This window comes from Cydia amplana, chromosome 27 (assembly GCF_948474715.1).
Source record: "Cydia amplana chromosome 27, ilCydAmpl1.1, whole genome shotgun sequence".
Taxonomy (NCBI): domain Eukaryota; kingdom Metazoa; phylum Arthropoda; class Insecta; order Lepidoptera; family Tortricidae; genus Cydia; species Cydia amplana.
In genome coordinates, this window is record NC_086095.1 from 545,265 (window position 1) to 561,613 (window position 16,349).

The 16,349-nt window shown below is 37.5% G+C and overlaps 1 protein-coding gene across 3 annotated transcripts in view; it reads left to right on the forward strand.

Annotated features, from left to right (window-relative positions):
- Positions 1-16,349, forward strand: part of LOC134660473 (protein bric-a-brac 2-like) — a 39,731-nt gene that overhangs the window by 1,035 nt on the left and 22,347 nt on the right. For 2 of the 3 annotated variants that reach the window (XM_063516233.1, XM_063516234.1), the window contains exons 2-7: positions 7,034-7,293; positions 7,978-8,150; positions 9,040-9,149; positions 10,115-10,240; positions 11,323-11,477; positions 12,804-12,849. In XM_063516233.1, coding sequence (XP_063372303.1) covers positions 7,222-7,293; positions 7,978-8,150; positions 9,040-9,149; positions 10,115-10,240; positions 11,323-11,477; positions 12,804-12,849 — 682 coding nt within the window. In that variant the 5' untranslated portion in view covers positions 7,034-7,221. Of the gene's footprint in view, positions 1-7,033; positions 7,294-7,977; positions 8,151-9,039; positions 9,150-10,114; positions 10,241-11,322; positions 11,478-12,803; positions 12,850-14,802; positions 15,386-15,978; positions 16,308-16,349 lie in introns of those variants that run through there. The other variant, XM_063516232.1, reaches the window with a different exon arrangement.

Consider the following 16,349-nt stretch of genomic DNA (forward strand, 5'->3'; position numbering starts at 1 on the left):
TTTAGATACTTATTGTAATCTTATTGGAAATAAATTTCGAATGCTTTACTTTTAAAAACTTTTTAAACCTAAATAAATATTAAGTTAGTAGGTACTTATATAAAATTATTAAAAGACAATTTTCCTTTTGAAAAATTCACGACTTTATTTAGATAGTTGTCGCGATTGGTGGAACTTGAGCGTTATCACGATTCGTGATTCACATATCGGAGTCAAAACGTTTTATCTTGATTTCGCAACAGAAGACCCAAATAACTTACGTTTCCTGGAACTGAGGTCGTAAATAAACATGCGCAACATACAAGTGAACTGAATTTGAAATGGTCCACCACACTGAAAATGTGCTACATTACGTGCTAGTTTGACCTTTCGCAGGTACTAAAACAGAATCTTAACCTTCTGTGTGTCAATAATTTATTTTTATTTATTTAGGACCTTTACTTACTTAAGTGCTTGAGGATAAAATACACTAAAATATAAAAAAGAACATATTTTGTTGGAGATAACTTTCTCATACACAAACTAAGTTATCCAGTAAATATTTATCTACTCACGAAATGTATACTCATTAACGATTTATTAGGTATAAAATTTATAAATTACTATACATACTTAATAGAAGAGAAGAATGGAAGGTATAAGCTGGAAAGAGAGGAAAACAAATACGGAAGTATTGGATTTGGTAGGGGAAAAGAGATCCTTGCTGAAAACGATTGAAACCGAAGGGGAAGCATGTTGGGGCACCTGATACGGCACGATGCTTACATAAAGACTATAACTGAAGGAATAATAGAAAAAACGAGAGGCAGAGGAAGGCCGAGACGTGCGTTTTTGGACCAAGCCAAAGAGAAAATCAACGTAGTGACGTATCAGGAGCTCAAAACAGTGGCAGAGAGAAGAACAGAATGGAGATTACTGCACCGACAAGAGCCAGGCTCTTAAAATTGTGATGACGATGATACTTAATAGGTTAAACCCATCGATGATGCATTAGACTTGATTTGTTTTTTTTTTATTTTATTACCTAATATGTAACTATTTTTTATGAATCTATACAAAACAAAACAATTTAATACGAGAAAATACGACGAAATCCGAAATATTTTTTTCATCTGAAAATATCTCACCTCTCAACTCAATGGATTAATATGACTAAATCCATTATTGCTATTTATGAGACAACATTATCATTTCACTCGAGCACTTGTACAATTCGTCTCGCCGTAAAGACATGAAAACTTAAATCAAGCCCAATTAAAATTGAACATAGACGTCAACGTGTTCGCTAAGGTCCCGCCACTTGGGACCTTTTATAAAATGCATTATTTATTTTAGCAAATCTTCCGAATAACATAAATAGCATGGTGATTATTTAGGTCCGTTTGTAGGTCAGTAGTCTGCCCATTGGAAAACGAACTAAGATTTTGAAGCCAATTTATTAACTAGCAGTTTGATCAATGGGATTTACTATCCGATTTTAAATCTAATTTATTATCTAGCTGAATTTGATAAATGTGATTTCACAACATTCCGCAAAGATTTTTAAATTTCATATGTTCAAGTGGAAAATCTCTTTTTTGCATCTGGTTTCTAACACTAAACTTACTAAACATGTTGGGCTTCCTCTTCCTTCCTTGTCGGCATAGGATTTTATGTACTGATATGTAAACGGAAGTTCCCAAATACCCATTTTTTAACTTCGGCATAACTAAAGTCCATAAAAATTTGAGACTTTTAAAGTCCCTGTCTAACAAAAGCTGTCAAAAAGTGACACCCACTTGTATTACAAGTTACAAGCTTTTGAGAAACGGGCCCCAGGGCGTGATTATAAAAAATGACAACTTTCAATGCCAATTTATATTGTCTTCCAGCCAGTTAAATCACATATTTTCAAGATCTCTTGCCAATACGGCAGACGCCTACCTAGAGTTACAGATGTCATTGTCTCTTGTTTGTTTGTTAAATTATGTGTTTCGTCCATTACATTTGCTTAACGTTAAGCTGACTATTGTTTAGTCGTCTAATATCACACGTGACATCATTTGACGGTTCGTAATAATTACTACATAGTTCTGTAAGCAACGAGTAAACATCTTAATTCTCACAGCTGATAGATATCTATGTAATGGTTCTTAGTCCAGTAGAATTCATAATGTTTATATTATAAAAATAGTGGCTCCGTAAGCTATAGACCTTGCGGACCCACTAGGCCCTGCTGTTAAAAAAACCGGAATCCACAAAAAAAATTCTAACCTGTTCACAAAATTTCAAGAGAATTGCGACATGTAGAGGAGACAATCCGGACAGACAATATGAAAGCATTCTTGTCTAAGCTTAAACCCGTTTACTTAGCTTAAAGTTAAACCTTCACTCGCTCGGTAGGTAAAAAAAAAACTACGTACATGAAAATTAAAAAATGAAAAATTATTTATTTTGGTAAATGTTTCGTTTTAACAATACAGTTAATGGAGTCTCCTAGTAAGTAAAATATACCTGTGACAGGAGCCCAGCCAACATTTTCGTTCTAAATACATAAATCGTATCATCTCTATTAGGCCGCTTTTCATACTAACTATTTTAAATATTCCGATAGAGTCAGACCGAGAAAAGTCTGCAGCGATTTTGATAGCCCACGCAGTGCAAGTGTCATTTTAAACGTCAAACTTCTATGAATGTATGACGTGTAAATAACACTTTCACTGCGTAGGCTATCAAAATCGCTGCAGACTTTTCTTGGTCTAACTCTAACGTGTTAAACTATTATATAATCTGTGGTGTTAATAAAATAAAACTTTTCGTTATTAATTTCTAAAGTAACCATGCTATGTTTTCTGTAAATTGCTCAGCTAAAGTATTCAAATCGTAACTATTTAGGTCCATTAATTGTAAGGGACACGCAATTTACTGCGTTTTGTCAAATCGGCAGTTCGGCAGAAATTTGGCCTCGTTCGATTCAGCTCAAATATCTTACTCAGAAAATACGTAATTGGCAATACATACTTTAATTGCTTTAATTTATTTTAAAGGTATGTTATTGAATATATTGATTTGCTGTTTTGCCGCAGTCTAAAAAAAGGGGTTTTATAAAAGACATCGCTATTTATTTTCAAGGAGTATAAGTGTGCATATATTTTCTCTTCAATATCATATCACTTATCATGAGTTTGTCAAAAGCGTACCCATTAACCTAATGTCAATTTTGTTTTACTGATATGTAATTCCGATTTCAGATATGTCATCCATTTTCTGGTCTTTAAATCTATAAAGATGAGTATTAGGGGTTACGAAGAAAACCTTATGAGGTTAATAGATTTTTATGTTAAAAGTAAAATGGAAAAATTCGCCGCTTCCGCCAAGAAGTTAATAGATGAAGCCAAACTTATTACGTTTCTCTATATAACCGTAATACTAGCCAAAAAAAAATTAACTAAAATACCAATTTTTGAGTTACTACACTTTCCTACGGATTTGATTTTTTATGTCTACGCTGCAAGTAGAGTTCTGCGACCCTTCAAAAAAGGAACTCAAAAGTTAAGGGTGTACAGACGCGGTAGGGGGGTCCGGCCGTCGACCCTAGGGGCGCGCCCGAAATAGACCGCGCGGGGGTCTGACGCTATATCCGTACACGGCGAGGAACAGACAACGTTCAAGCTATAATCGGGATTTCATTTCTTGCTGAACTCATTAAAATTATAAGGTCTGTATATCTTAATACCAGGCTTACAAAATATGACGGCGATTTATATAGTTGGTCAAACCAATTTGTCAGTAAATAAGAACAAAAAAAACTATACTCATCCTTTTCTTTTGGGTGCTAGTACTAGTGTAAGAAAAAGATAGTATGATTATCTCTGCCTATGTTTGAAATGAGACAGTCCTTTGATAAACTGTATATGCTCGATGTTGGAAACGAATTGAAGGGCTTATAATTTTTATGTTTCAGTTTCATAATGCTGTCAAATCTTTTAACCACTTGTCTGTGTATGTCGTGAGATATGCTTTCACTGGTCGTGAGCGATTTATTCTGCTCTACACACCACTATATCCACTACCGACCTATGAGCTTCGAACCCAACATTTTTGACTACCACATACATGAATGGTTAATTCAACCACGTTTTTCAACATTTATTTACCTATAGTTTTTTTCTAAAATCAAAGATCCTCGCTTTTTCAGTTTAATTTGGTTTTATTTTTTTCGTAGGATAAATCAACTATACCTTAGCTTTTATCTGCCTTAGATCCCTTATTAAGTTTAAAATAATAAAGAATAATAATAAACACACGTAATTATTTATATGCAAAAAGTTTTCGTAAACTCGAGGAATCGTATTTATTCATTAAAATCGTACATTTCAATATAATTTGACTCTGGCCGGCGGCATTATGTAATTTTATCCACCTATAATGGTGAGTGACATAAATATTTATGTTATACTTACCATGCAGTGCAAAGTAGGTATTCGTTACAATCATATACCTACTGCAGAATTTTACGATCCCACTCAATTGATTCATACTCAGTACTGACCCATCAGGTATATGATAAACGCCCTTAGGCCCGGTTTGACATTTTTTGTTCTGTTGTCGATTTTTTTTATGAACTTTTCTTGTAGAAACTTAAGCCTGGGATAGACGCAGGCTGCTTACTTGCTTAGATTTTAAAACCTACTCCCTTGGGTGAGAAAGGGGAAACGCAACAGACCGGCGAAGCTGCGGGCACAACTCGTATACCTTTAAACAAATATAGCAATCAAAAACTCCTCTTTTGAGTATTTAAAATGTCGTAATTTATGAAAATTAATCAGTCAGAATATTGCAATTGTTGGTTTATACGCTTTCTGCAATAAGCGGCCTACGTAATTATATATATTACATTTTCCGTAGAAAAACGAAGACACTCGTGGGGTCAACGCACCGACGTAGGGTCACAGTGCCTATCGATTTTCCAGCTTTTTGTTTGTAACTTTTCCCTCCCTCTCTTTCGCTCACGAAAATTGTATTTATGGCTTCAAGCTTCGTTTTTTCTTTGGTTTATTTTAACAGATTCTGCGATGTTTTGTTATGGTCGACGTGTTGCCTTGTTTGAATCCTGGTTTTTAAAGTATATTGTACATAATTTTGAGATAATCCTTATATATTTAATCCTTATACATCGTTTGTTATGCTACTTTATTCGGCGCTAGATAAAAATTATACTTATTCATGATCACGATGACGATCATTATCTTTATTACCTAACAGTTCAACTGGGGCACTATATTTTAAGATTATAACAGGTGACATATGACAAATAGTGTATGTCTCTTGGGTATTCACGCTTTACACAAAAAAGAATCTGTTATAAAAATGTCAACTTACAGGAATTATCATCATCACAATATTTAAATGTATATGACATTTAAATATTGGCCCGTATTTACACAAATAACACACTGTATAGACTCTAACTTGTCCAAATAATCGATTAGGTAATCGAATATTTTTTCGTTATTTCGATCCAACTAGCAACATTACACCACGTTTTTTTTTTACAAATGTTGACACTTTGACAGATGACATCAATCAAATCGAGTTCTTGTTTGTTTTGAAATGGTTTTGAATTAATGTTTTGATTTTATCAGTTAACTGTTGGGCCAAAAATTTAACATGTAAAAACGCTTGTATCACTTGTATCTTACGTCCCAATAGGTATATTGGACTCGTCAAAACGAATCATTTGAGCCCACACTCAAAGTTTTTAAATTACCGAAAAGTTTCACTCCCCTCATGACCTCACCTTCTGACTCCATCATCATCATCCTGGCGTCAGTCCCAGCTGTGCCCCCGCGCGGGGCGCGAGGACCCGGGGTCCGCCTTCCGACTCCTTCGTGTCCACTTTGACCCATCTTCGGCGTCCCTGGTGGTGAGTCCGTTGGCACGCATGTCCTCCTTAACGACATCAAGCCATCGCTTCCTGGGCCGGCCTTTTCTTCCCGTACCGGGAGGAGGCGGCATGGCCAGGCATTTGTTACCCACGTAACTTGCCGGTCTGCGCGAGACGTGGCCATACCAACGAAGGCGGCACTCTTGCAGTTTGTCAGCGATGTCACGGACGCCAAGACTACCCCGGATGTGGGCGTTTCGGACGCGATCCTTGCGTGAAACTCCGCACTTCCACCGCAGCATCTTCATTTCCGTGACACGCAGTTCCTGCTTGTGCCGCTCTAGTAAAGGCCAAGTAGCAGGTTGTGGAAGTAAGAGCGCCATCTCTCCTTTACCGCGCGATCCTCGCATAGCAGGTTACCGTGAGGGTCATTTACGCAGCGGCACATGGAGATGCCCTGCGCCGCTTTGACCCTCGATCGTGCCAACTTATAAATGAACTTCTGTCCCTCAGACGACTCCAACTTATCGTACAGAGGGCGCAAGTGGTTTCGTCTGGCTCTGGCTACAGCTCGTTTAGTGGCACGTTTGGCATCCCTGTATGCCGCGTGGTCTTCTGGAGATCTGGACGCTTGCCACTTTTTAAAGAGCTTTTTTCTCCCTAGTCTCCCTCTGGACTGTGGCGTCCCACCACCAAGTCTGCTTGTCAAGCCTGCGACCCCCTTTAGACAGCCCCAGCACCGCCTTCGCCGCCCGTGTGATGGCTGCCTGAGTTCTATCCCAGATTTGCTGTACGGAATGGCCATCCGTCACAACACTGAGATCGTTGACAGCGGCAGCAAACTCATGGGACTTGGTTCCTTCGAGCAGCCACCACCGGGTTTGACTCCATCATCAGATATAAATCTTGATGGTGCCAATTTATTGTTTTGTCATCTATATCACATGTAATGTAACTGTGAAGTTTAATGTGTATAAGGCTATTAGAAATATATTAAAATTGATTTGCAATATTTTATTACATTGTAGTTAATAATAATTTATTATTATTTCCATTTTTTATCTTCAACTGTCTACAAAAAATACTGCTAACCTAAACTTCTAGCACATCCCAGTGTGTGTGTGTATTTAATAAACCTATAATTTTTCTTCCACAGGTATAAGTAAGCAGCAAGTGGCAGTATTCAAACAATATTTCTAGTCTAAAAAGTTTCTACGAAAAAAAGAGTGAAAAAGTATTAAAATTGTACTTAATTATATTTATATATTTTACAAAAATCTGTGCAATTTTTACAAGTGTTTGCCAAAGAGAATGGTGTTAGTTTTTAGTTTATGATTGTCTGTGGAGTTTCGTAAATGGAACAGAAGATGGCGCTGCCGCCGCAACAGTTCTGCGTCAGGTGGAACTCCTACCACACCAACTTACAGGTACACTATGTCACTATTAATTTGTCTATTGTTCCTGTTGATGTTCTGGGACTATAGACTTTAGAATATATTTAACCCTCAAAAAATATATACAACTCAACCGCAGTCCTAAAAAATCTTAATCACAAAATACAAAATTGTGATATTATACAAACAAAACAAAACATTAGGCAAACTTGAGAAGAAGAGCGAATCACAGTTTCAGGCATCAAAAAGGGCCATAAATGTTGATTTCAGTGGTCTAAGTACTCTAAGTGGCCAGTTTTTTTAGGGTTCCGTACCCAAAGGGTAAAAAACGGGACCCTATTACTAAGACTGCTGTCCGTCCGTCTGTCACCAGGCTGTATCCCATGAACCGCGATAGCTAGAGAGTTGAAATTTTCACAAATGATGTATCTCTGTTGCCGCTATAATAACAAATACTAAAAATAAAATAAATATTTAAGGGGGGCTCCCATACAACAAACACGATTTTTTGCTCTATTTTTTGTTGATGGTGCGGAACCCTCCGTGCGCGAGTCCGACTCGCACTTGGCCGGTTTTTTGGATGACTCAAAGACCGCCATTTTAACTTCAAAACGATACACAGCTTTTTATTTACAGCGGTATACCAACCACTGTTATAGGCTGGTTATTTTGGCCTTCTAATATATATTTCTTCACATTGACCATTTTTACCAACAGGCGGTATTCCCCCGACTGCTTCTCACCGAGCAATTCGCTGACGTCACGCTCGCGTGTGAATCCCGACAGCTGCGATGCCACAAGCTAGTGCTCTCCGCCTGCTCCGCCTACCTGGAGCGACTCCTGCTGAACAACCCCTGCAAGCACCCCATAGTGCTCATGAGGGATATGAGGTGAGGCCAGCCAGTTGTATTTTTTTTTTCCTTTTTGTTATTCCTTTTTTTTTTCCTTATTTTCTCGTAATGCATGTTAATTATAAGATGTAATTATTATTGAAAAGATGTGTCCCGCCGAGTTTGTTGCCGGTCCCATATTGGGATAACCTCCTCCAATTGAGGGGGGATTTAAATCTTCTCGGGGCAGAGGTGTAGGGTTGGAGCCGGTCTACCTAGCTTTATTTGACGTTCATAAGCGCATTGTAATTATTCCTACTTGAATAAACTATCTTTTATCTTATCTGTATATAGTCCAGCAAATATTAGGCTGCAGCGCCTAGCCACGGACGGAGCCGCGGCTGACATTCACCAGATAACAAAATTTCGACTCTCTTGTTTGTGGTAGACCCTTAGATTGTGACTTATTGTGGGAGTGGCGCCCCCTACGCAGACTTTCGCGTAATATCCCTATTGTAATTGTCAAAAACTGACGTTTGACATTCAATTGTCACAAAACTTATGGACGGCGCCGTATAGCGCCATCTAGTTTGGCTCTCAAACTCGGAGGTGCGATTTTTCTTAGATTGTACCTATTTTACAATCAATACCTCTTTTCCCCAATACCCAACTTAATTTTTGTATTTGTATCAGTTTTTGTATCTTTATGTTTTTTTTTTCAATACTATTGTTATTGCGTTTTTTGTAATTCGACATTTAGAGGCTTTATACATCTCTATGTTAGTTTGATTTGATATTTACGGCTTAGTTGTATTTTATAATTATTGATGTGTTTTTTTTGCTGTATGTAAATTCCATATTGACGTGTAAAAGTGCCCTTGTGGCCTATTTGCTGAATAAATGTTGATATTTGATATTTGATAATTATTATTGAGATTATTGGTTGCAGGTTCAGTGAAATGCAAGCCTTGGTGGACTTCATGTATAAGGGAGAGGTGAATGTGACCCAAGAGGAACTGCCGAGCCTTCTGAAGAGTGCAGAGGCGCTGCAGATCCGGGGTGAGTCTCTAAGGGCCACTTGCACCATCTCGCTAACACAGGGTTAAGCGTTTAAACCGTTAACCCAGTGTCAAATTGTACTGGTAATCATGGTAACTCCAGGTTTCACCGGTTAACCCCGGGTTAGTGGAATGGTGCAATTGAGCCTAAAGGTGCAACCACACCGCAGTTCTTGTAGAGCAACACTGTAAATCAATTTTTTAACAAGCAGATACGTCTGCGAGCGATATTCTAAATTTTATATGAAACGAAAAAATGGAAAAAGTTACGCTTCCGGCAGGACTTGAACCCGCCTCCACAATCCGTTAAAAGATGTAATCGTCTTTCGGTAGATGTCGCTATACGCCACCCCAAAGGCGTGTATGCATAAAGGAAGGAATGGAAAGATTTGCGATGTCCTGGTAGGCTTCACGGCATACGGATTGTGGAGGATGCGGGTTCAAGTCCTGCCGGAAGCGTAACTTTTTCCATTTTTTCCTTTAATATAAAATTTGCAACACTGTGTAATACGGTATCATTAGGTAACTTAGGCGAGTTACCTAGCCTACCTAAATAGCCTACTGTTGTCGTTTAAATCTTCTCGAGGCAGAGGTGTAGGGTTGGAGCCGGTGTAGCTTTATTTGACGTTCGTAAGCGCATTGTAATATGCCTACTTGAATAAACTATCTATTATCTTATCTTTATCTTTTACCTACCTAGTTATATACATTCCCCTACCGGGACATGTCCCCATTTGAAACTTGGTGTCCCGACCCGAAGGTCATTGAACATGTCTCAGGATTTTTTTAAGGAATCAGTTATATATTCTTCATATTTTCTTAGACTACTAGCGATGAATATTTACACCCCTCCTGGCAAATTTTAAAAAGTCAATATTTAAATTTAGGGTTGCCATAGCAACCCTGGTGTAGTTGATAGAAACGTGTTTTTATTTTGATTTATTGTAATGAGGTTTCCTTGTCCAGGCTTATGTTCGAGCGATAGCAGTGGCTTGGCATCCGAGCTGAACAAGCCAGAGCGAGACAGCAAAGACTACACCGTCGCCACCGAGGCCCTAGTCGCGCACGCGCAACGAGAAGCTACCACCAATGGTAAGGTTCTTTTAATTTTTAGGGTTCCGTACCTCAAAAGGAAAAAACGGAACCCTTAAGGGGCCCACTGATTAACAGTCCGCCGGACGATATTGGCCTGTCAGTTGTTCGGAGCTGTCAACTTTTTGTTCTAACTATACTTTATAGGATCACTCGTACGTCGTCTGTCTGTCTGTCTGTCCGACCATCCCTCGCCCCCTTTATCTCCGAAACTACTGAATCTAAAATTTTGAAAAATTGCTAGGTGAAAACTCCATGAAAATCCGTTCAGTAGTTTTTGAGTTTATCGCGAACAAACATACACACAAGTCACAACAGACAGACGCGGCGGGGTACTTGTTTTTATAAGGTGTAGTGAAGTATGTATAGTACAAAATGTTACAAACTAATTTCAAAACTTGACATTTAATTTACGAAATTTCTAAAATGTGTATATACGGCTATCTTTGCCCATAACGTCAACATTGCCCACCAACACTATGACATAGTATAACAGAGTACAACCACAGAATAAATAATAGTACTAAGTACAGAAGACCCACTCTCTAACAAAACGCGTCTGTTACGATCAGCACAGATATGGCCGCTAGGTGGCGACAGCGCCACGCGCGGCTTATGGCTTTCCCCAAAATTGGGGCCGAACGGATGTACTTTTAGCTACCTGTAGCAAAGCGACGAAATCGCGGAGTGAGACACGCCTGGTAAAAAAAAGGCAATACTAGCATACGACATGAAGCGGAGCGACTCCCAACCACCAGCAATCCCACGGGTGTCACATGCGTGTAACTAAACCTAATGCGATAAACCTATGCATGTGCTCAATGTCGCTTTGGAAGTGTCAAAAGTCGCATTGTTAAATCTTAGTGTAAGTTTGTATAGCATAAGTCTGTTTATTTAGTTCCGATCACAATGCTATCCTAAAACTATTGTCACACCTCCTAGTGGGAATTGTCTTAGGATGTAGGCTATATCTACCATTTTGTAATTTTCCCTGTAAATATTATTGGCCTGTATCTGTTTTTTTCCCCAATAATGAAAATAAATAAAATAAAATAAAACTGACAGTACATTTTGTCCCGCAGGTCCCCCCGCCCCCCCTCAGCCACAAACCCCCACCAACGGCCCGATCCACACCAAGAAACGCAAGCAAGATGAAACAGAAGTCAAAGAGGAAACTGTCGAAGAGGACGGGCTTTACTACGGCGAGTTGGACCACGAGAACATGGAATACAATGAGGTTAGTTCATTTGTCGCTAGATGGCGTTAGTAGTGACGTTTCTTACCCACCACGCTAGGTGGCGTTGGAAGAAACGCAAGCAAGATGAAACAGAAGTCAAAGAGGAAACGGTCGAAGAGGACGGGCTTTACTACGGCGAGTTAGATCACGAGAACATGGAATACAATGATGTTGGTATCGATAGATGGCGCTAGACTTAGTTTAAAGAATTAACAAGAAAGGTACTGCCCATTTTTCGAAATGTTCTACTAAATATCAAAGTTTAGAAATACTAATGGTTTGTTAACAATACTGCCTACATGTTTGTTAAGTCAGATAACACCAGGCCAACATTCTAATGTTGTTGTAGTTTACAAAGATTATTTTTTTAATATTTATTACGAATGGTAAATGGTAACATATACCACGTTGTTCCAGGTTTTTTCAGGGTTTTTTATGTCATGATTTATTACTGCCAGCTGCGATATAGTGAACCTTACGTTTGATGTCCTGAAGTACCATGTAGTAAAAAAAATTAAAAAATTTAATATTTAATCTGTTTATTTTCAATCAAGAGGTTAGTTGTACAATCAATCTCAGTTACAATCTCTATATTTGGAGATTATTTAAACTAAGCTTAGCCTTATATGTGAACTTATATTGTTTTGTTACAGTTAGTTAGTGCTTACATGTTAATACTAGTTATATCTTACATTAATTCATGTTAATCAGTGCTTTCTTAAGTGTACTCTTTGCTTTATCAGGATATTTTTCGAAAGTTTCTACTACTTGTTTGGGTAAGCTGTTCAGGATATTAGGTAGGTATATTGAACAGAGCCTTTTCCCATATTCATTGGTGCTATTAGGTATTTTAAAGTATGGTTCATTGGTTAGGGTCCGGAGGTGGGAGGGTCTTTTATACCTGTCCAGCTGCCCCAATAAGTGTTTATATTCACAGTATTCTACAGTATTTAAACAATTTATGATAATTATTTTTATATTGAAGTTTTATTTTTAGAGGAACTATTGTTTTTAGTAATCTTATTTGTATATTGTATATTTTTTGTAAGTATGTATTATATGTTCTTCCATAACTAGAGAAAGTAGTCACTAACCGTCATATGGCGTTAAAACGTGACTAGTAATTCCTAAATCGCGCTAACACAAAATTCAAACGCAAATGCTATAACTCAACAGTCAAAAGCACTAGAGGACGCCTATGCGGTATATGGTTGGATAGTGTATTTTAAATTTTAATACACTTATCTAATTCATATAATACATTAAACAATTTTTATAAATAATAGTTAGAATAAAATAATATAACTCAAAAACCTTTTGTTTCAGGACGAGGAATCAGGCAAACCCGGCAGCAGTTTAGGACAACCCTCAGGTAAGCTTACAACGTTTAAATTAAATTACTACAAAATTTATTTTAAGATCAGAGCACAAAAAAACGATACTATAGCTGGTCAAGCAAATCTTGTCAGTAAAAAAGGCGAATTCAAATTTTCTATGGGACGATTTACTATGCGAAGAAAAATATATTATGAAATACTCATAAAGGGAGAGGATTGTGAATAATTCGACATTGGTACAAAAAGTTACGTAACGTGTCTTTGCCCATATTACTGGTGGGCAAAGTTACCTACATGGGCAAAGATGGACTTATTTATTCACTTTAGCAATTTTGCCAATTCACTTCCGACATTTTGAAATTAGTTCGTTTTTTCGAAACATAAATAGAATGAATTGTAAGAATTTGTAATAACTTTTTTTTTTTTAATATAAGTACAAGGTATATTTCAACCATATTTTGAGTCATTTTTTGTGCTCTGATCTCTATCGTTGTTGAAATACAATTGTTAACGCAAAACAAATAATTATTATCAAAAAAAAATACATTATGAATGTTTCTTTCCATTTATTTTATTTTTAAACCAATGTTTATTTGCAATGTGACTCTGTCACTTGCTCAAAAAAAAAACCTTTTTATTTATTTTTTTAAACCGCGCGTGTAAAATGTCCGTAAAGTGTGTGAAGACTCATTGTGAATGGACATTGATAAAAAAAGAATGTCTGTAAGGTAGGCCAGTTTTATTATTACTAGTAGAGAAAAATGGGGCATTATCTATGAAAAGGGACCTTATTGTCGATGGCGCTAACGCCGCACAGCGTCGCGCGGCATTGCATTTATATCGGAGCATCGTTAGTAATGGCGTAAGCGCCATCGACAATAAGGTCCCTTTTCATAGATAACGTCACAAATAGTGATTGGTATTTAGTTGTGCGAACCATGAATGTGTTTATAATGGTTTAAGTTTAAATTTCTGACAGGGCTATCTTACAGACATGTCAGTCTTTGTGAAAGACATTCATGGTTCGGTATGAACAAGCTTTTATTCCGTGTTGGAGGTTAAAGTAATTTTTTTATAGTTACACTTTAGCGACCCGCCCCGGCTTCGCACGGGTTAACAAATTATACATAAACCTTCCTCTAGAATCACTCTATGTATTAAAAAACCGCATCAAAATCCGTTGCGTACCTAGTTTTAAAGATCTAAGCATACATAGGCACAGACAGCGGGAAGCGACTTTTGTTTTATACTATGTAGTGATGAAAACTTTTTATTGAAATTAGTTGACATAATATGTGCCTAATCAAACTTGCGTAAAAAATAAAAGCTTGTTTAACACTGATTTAAACTTTCACGATTTTTACACATTATTAAATTATACAACGGGACTTAATCGCGTATCTAAGTTTTAAGATCTAAAAACTTTGTTTTAATCTTAAAACTTAGATACGCGATTAAGTCCCGTTGTATAATTTAATAAAAGCTTGTTTATTTAAAACAGTAAAATTGGAGATTTTCTACCTTCTCTAAAATATCAAAGAAGGACTTTCGAATTACTTTAGTTTATTTTTATTACAGCTACTGACAACGCAACCTAACGTTAATAAAAAAAAATTAATTTGTTTTGTTTTTTTGGCTTAATTACAACAATTTCAAATGTATTTTGTAGCATTATTAGATATTATTGCATTGCGTAGTCGGTAGACGTGTGGCCGTTGCAGACTTATGGCGATACCTTCAAAAAGCTTCAAAAGGCTCTGAGCAAATATCTACCCTATTACCTTTTCTTAATACCAAAATTGAATAATCTGACAATGGATTTATCCGAGTTTGAAGTTTAGCGACACAATTCAGGTTGGAGTTCACCGGTTTGTGCGAAGATAGACACATTTTATTTTAAAATTAACCGTCTTTATAAAAGTTTTCGCCGCAGGTCTGTAAGGGCTCTATTCAAACTGCATCAACATTCACACTGCAATCTATTGTAGGTCGCCAAAACTACCTCCGCGTAAAACCCGAAAGCGAGCTATTCTTCCAAACGAAGCTCCAAAACCTAGCCAAAGCAAACTCAGAGTACATCAACAGACTCTCCAAAATGAACGCAACAGAAATACGACAGGAATTCACCAAATACGGCTTCCAAGAGGAACAGAAGGACAAAACCGAAAACGATTATTACAAGTCCTGGCTGGAGCAGAACGGGGAATTAGAAGTGTCTCTCCTCAAATGCGGCCAGAAAAAGCCGAAGCCAGATTTCAAAAACCAAAAATCTGAAGTGGAACTGATTCCTAAACCGAAAGAAGCGAAAGATTTCCCTAAGATTCTTGAGAAACAGATCCGCAGAAGAGGTCGGCCTCCGATTTTTAAAGACAGGAACGTTGATATAGGGGAGACTGTACTGAAGTCGGATTTGGATCAGTTTTTAGAAGGGAAAGAAATAAGTTCGTCCGGTTTGTCTCGGAAGGATTTGGAGAGGGTGATGATGGGAAAGTTTAATCCGAACCGGCGGTATTCGAATGAGGCCATGTGGGCTGCGCTTATGGATGTCAAGAAAGGAGGGAGTATTTATAGGTGAGTTGTTTTTACGTGCAAGTAAAAATATGCATTACTTTGGCCAGTTTAGACGAAATTGAGGTCTTAACCCCTTGAGTCCCATGGGATCAAAAATTTGCCAGCTGAGAAACCTTAAGATTTTAAATTGAGAAAAGAATTTTATCCTAATTGCGGATGCTATACAGCGTCCGTGGGTGTCAAGGGGTTTAGCTAACATCAACCGCCAAAATTGTTTGTAGTAATCTCTAAATTATTGCGTGAATTAAAGGTTTCGTTGGGCTCATAATCTTAAAATTTTTGATATCCTGATTTAAGGACATTTTAGACCTTTATCTTATATTAAATATTTTTTAGAGGATAGATAGAAAAATCTATATCGGGATTTAATAATAATTGTGGTGTTTTTCTTCTTCATAATAGCAGTATTAGTAGTGTAGTTGTTATTATCTCTCTCTGCACCAATTGTAGGTATCTCTGTTTGGCCCTATGGTTGACTGGTAGAGAATGCCATTTGGCATTAAGTCCGACATTTGTACAATGTTGTATATATTTTGTGCAATAGTTTAAATAAATAAATAAATATAGTGTAAACCCTTTTTTTTTTAATTCAGGGCCGCACAGACCCACAAAGTTCCCCGCAAGTCCCTCCGCAACTGGATGAAGCGGTGCCACATTAAGTCCTCCTTCCCCATGCCGCAGCAGCTCAAGCAGTTCGTGGAAAACAGCAAGAAGCAGAAGGAAGAAAAATTCGAGTTCCCTCTAGAAAAATTCGAAGAGGCGAAGAGTGGGGAGGAATATGAAGAGACGGATTTTGGAAAGCATTTTTTGAGCTTTCCAGGGGTCTCTAGTGATGATGATAGGGAGAAGAAAGATGATTCTGCTATTGACATGACGGTGCATGAGTAGGATAGCTATAGGCAGTCAAAATATTGCTAGATTCAATCAATCAATCAATCAATCAGATTGGATTTTTACAACGGTG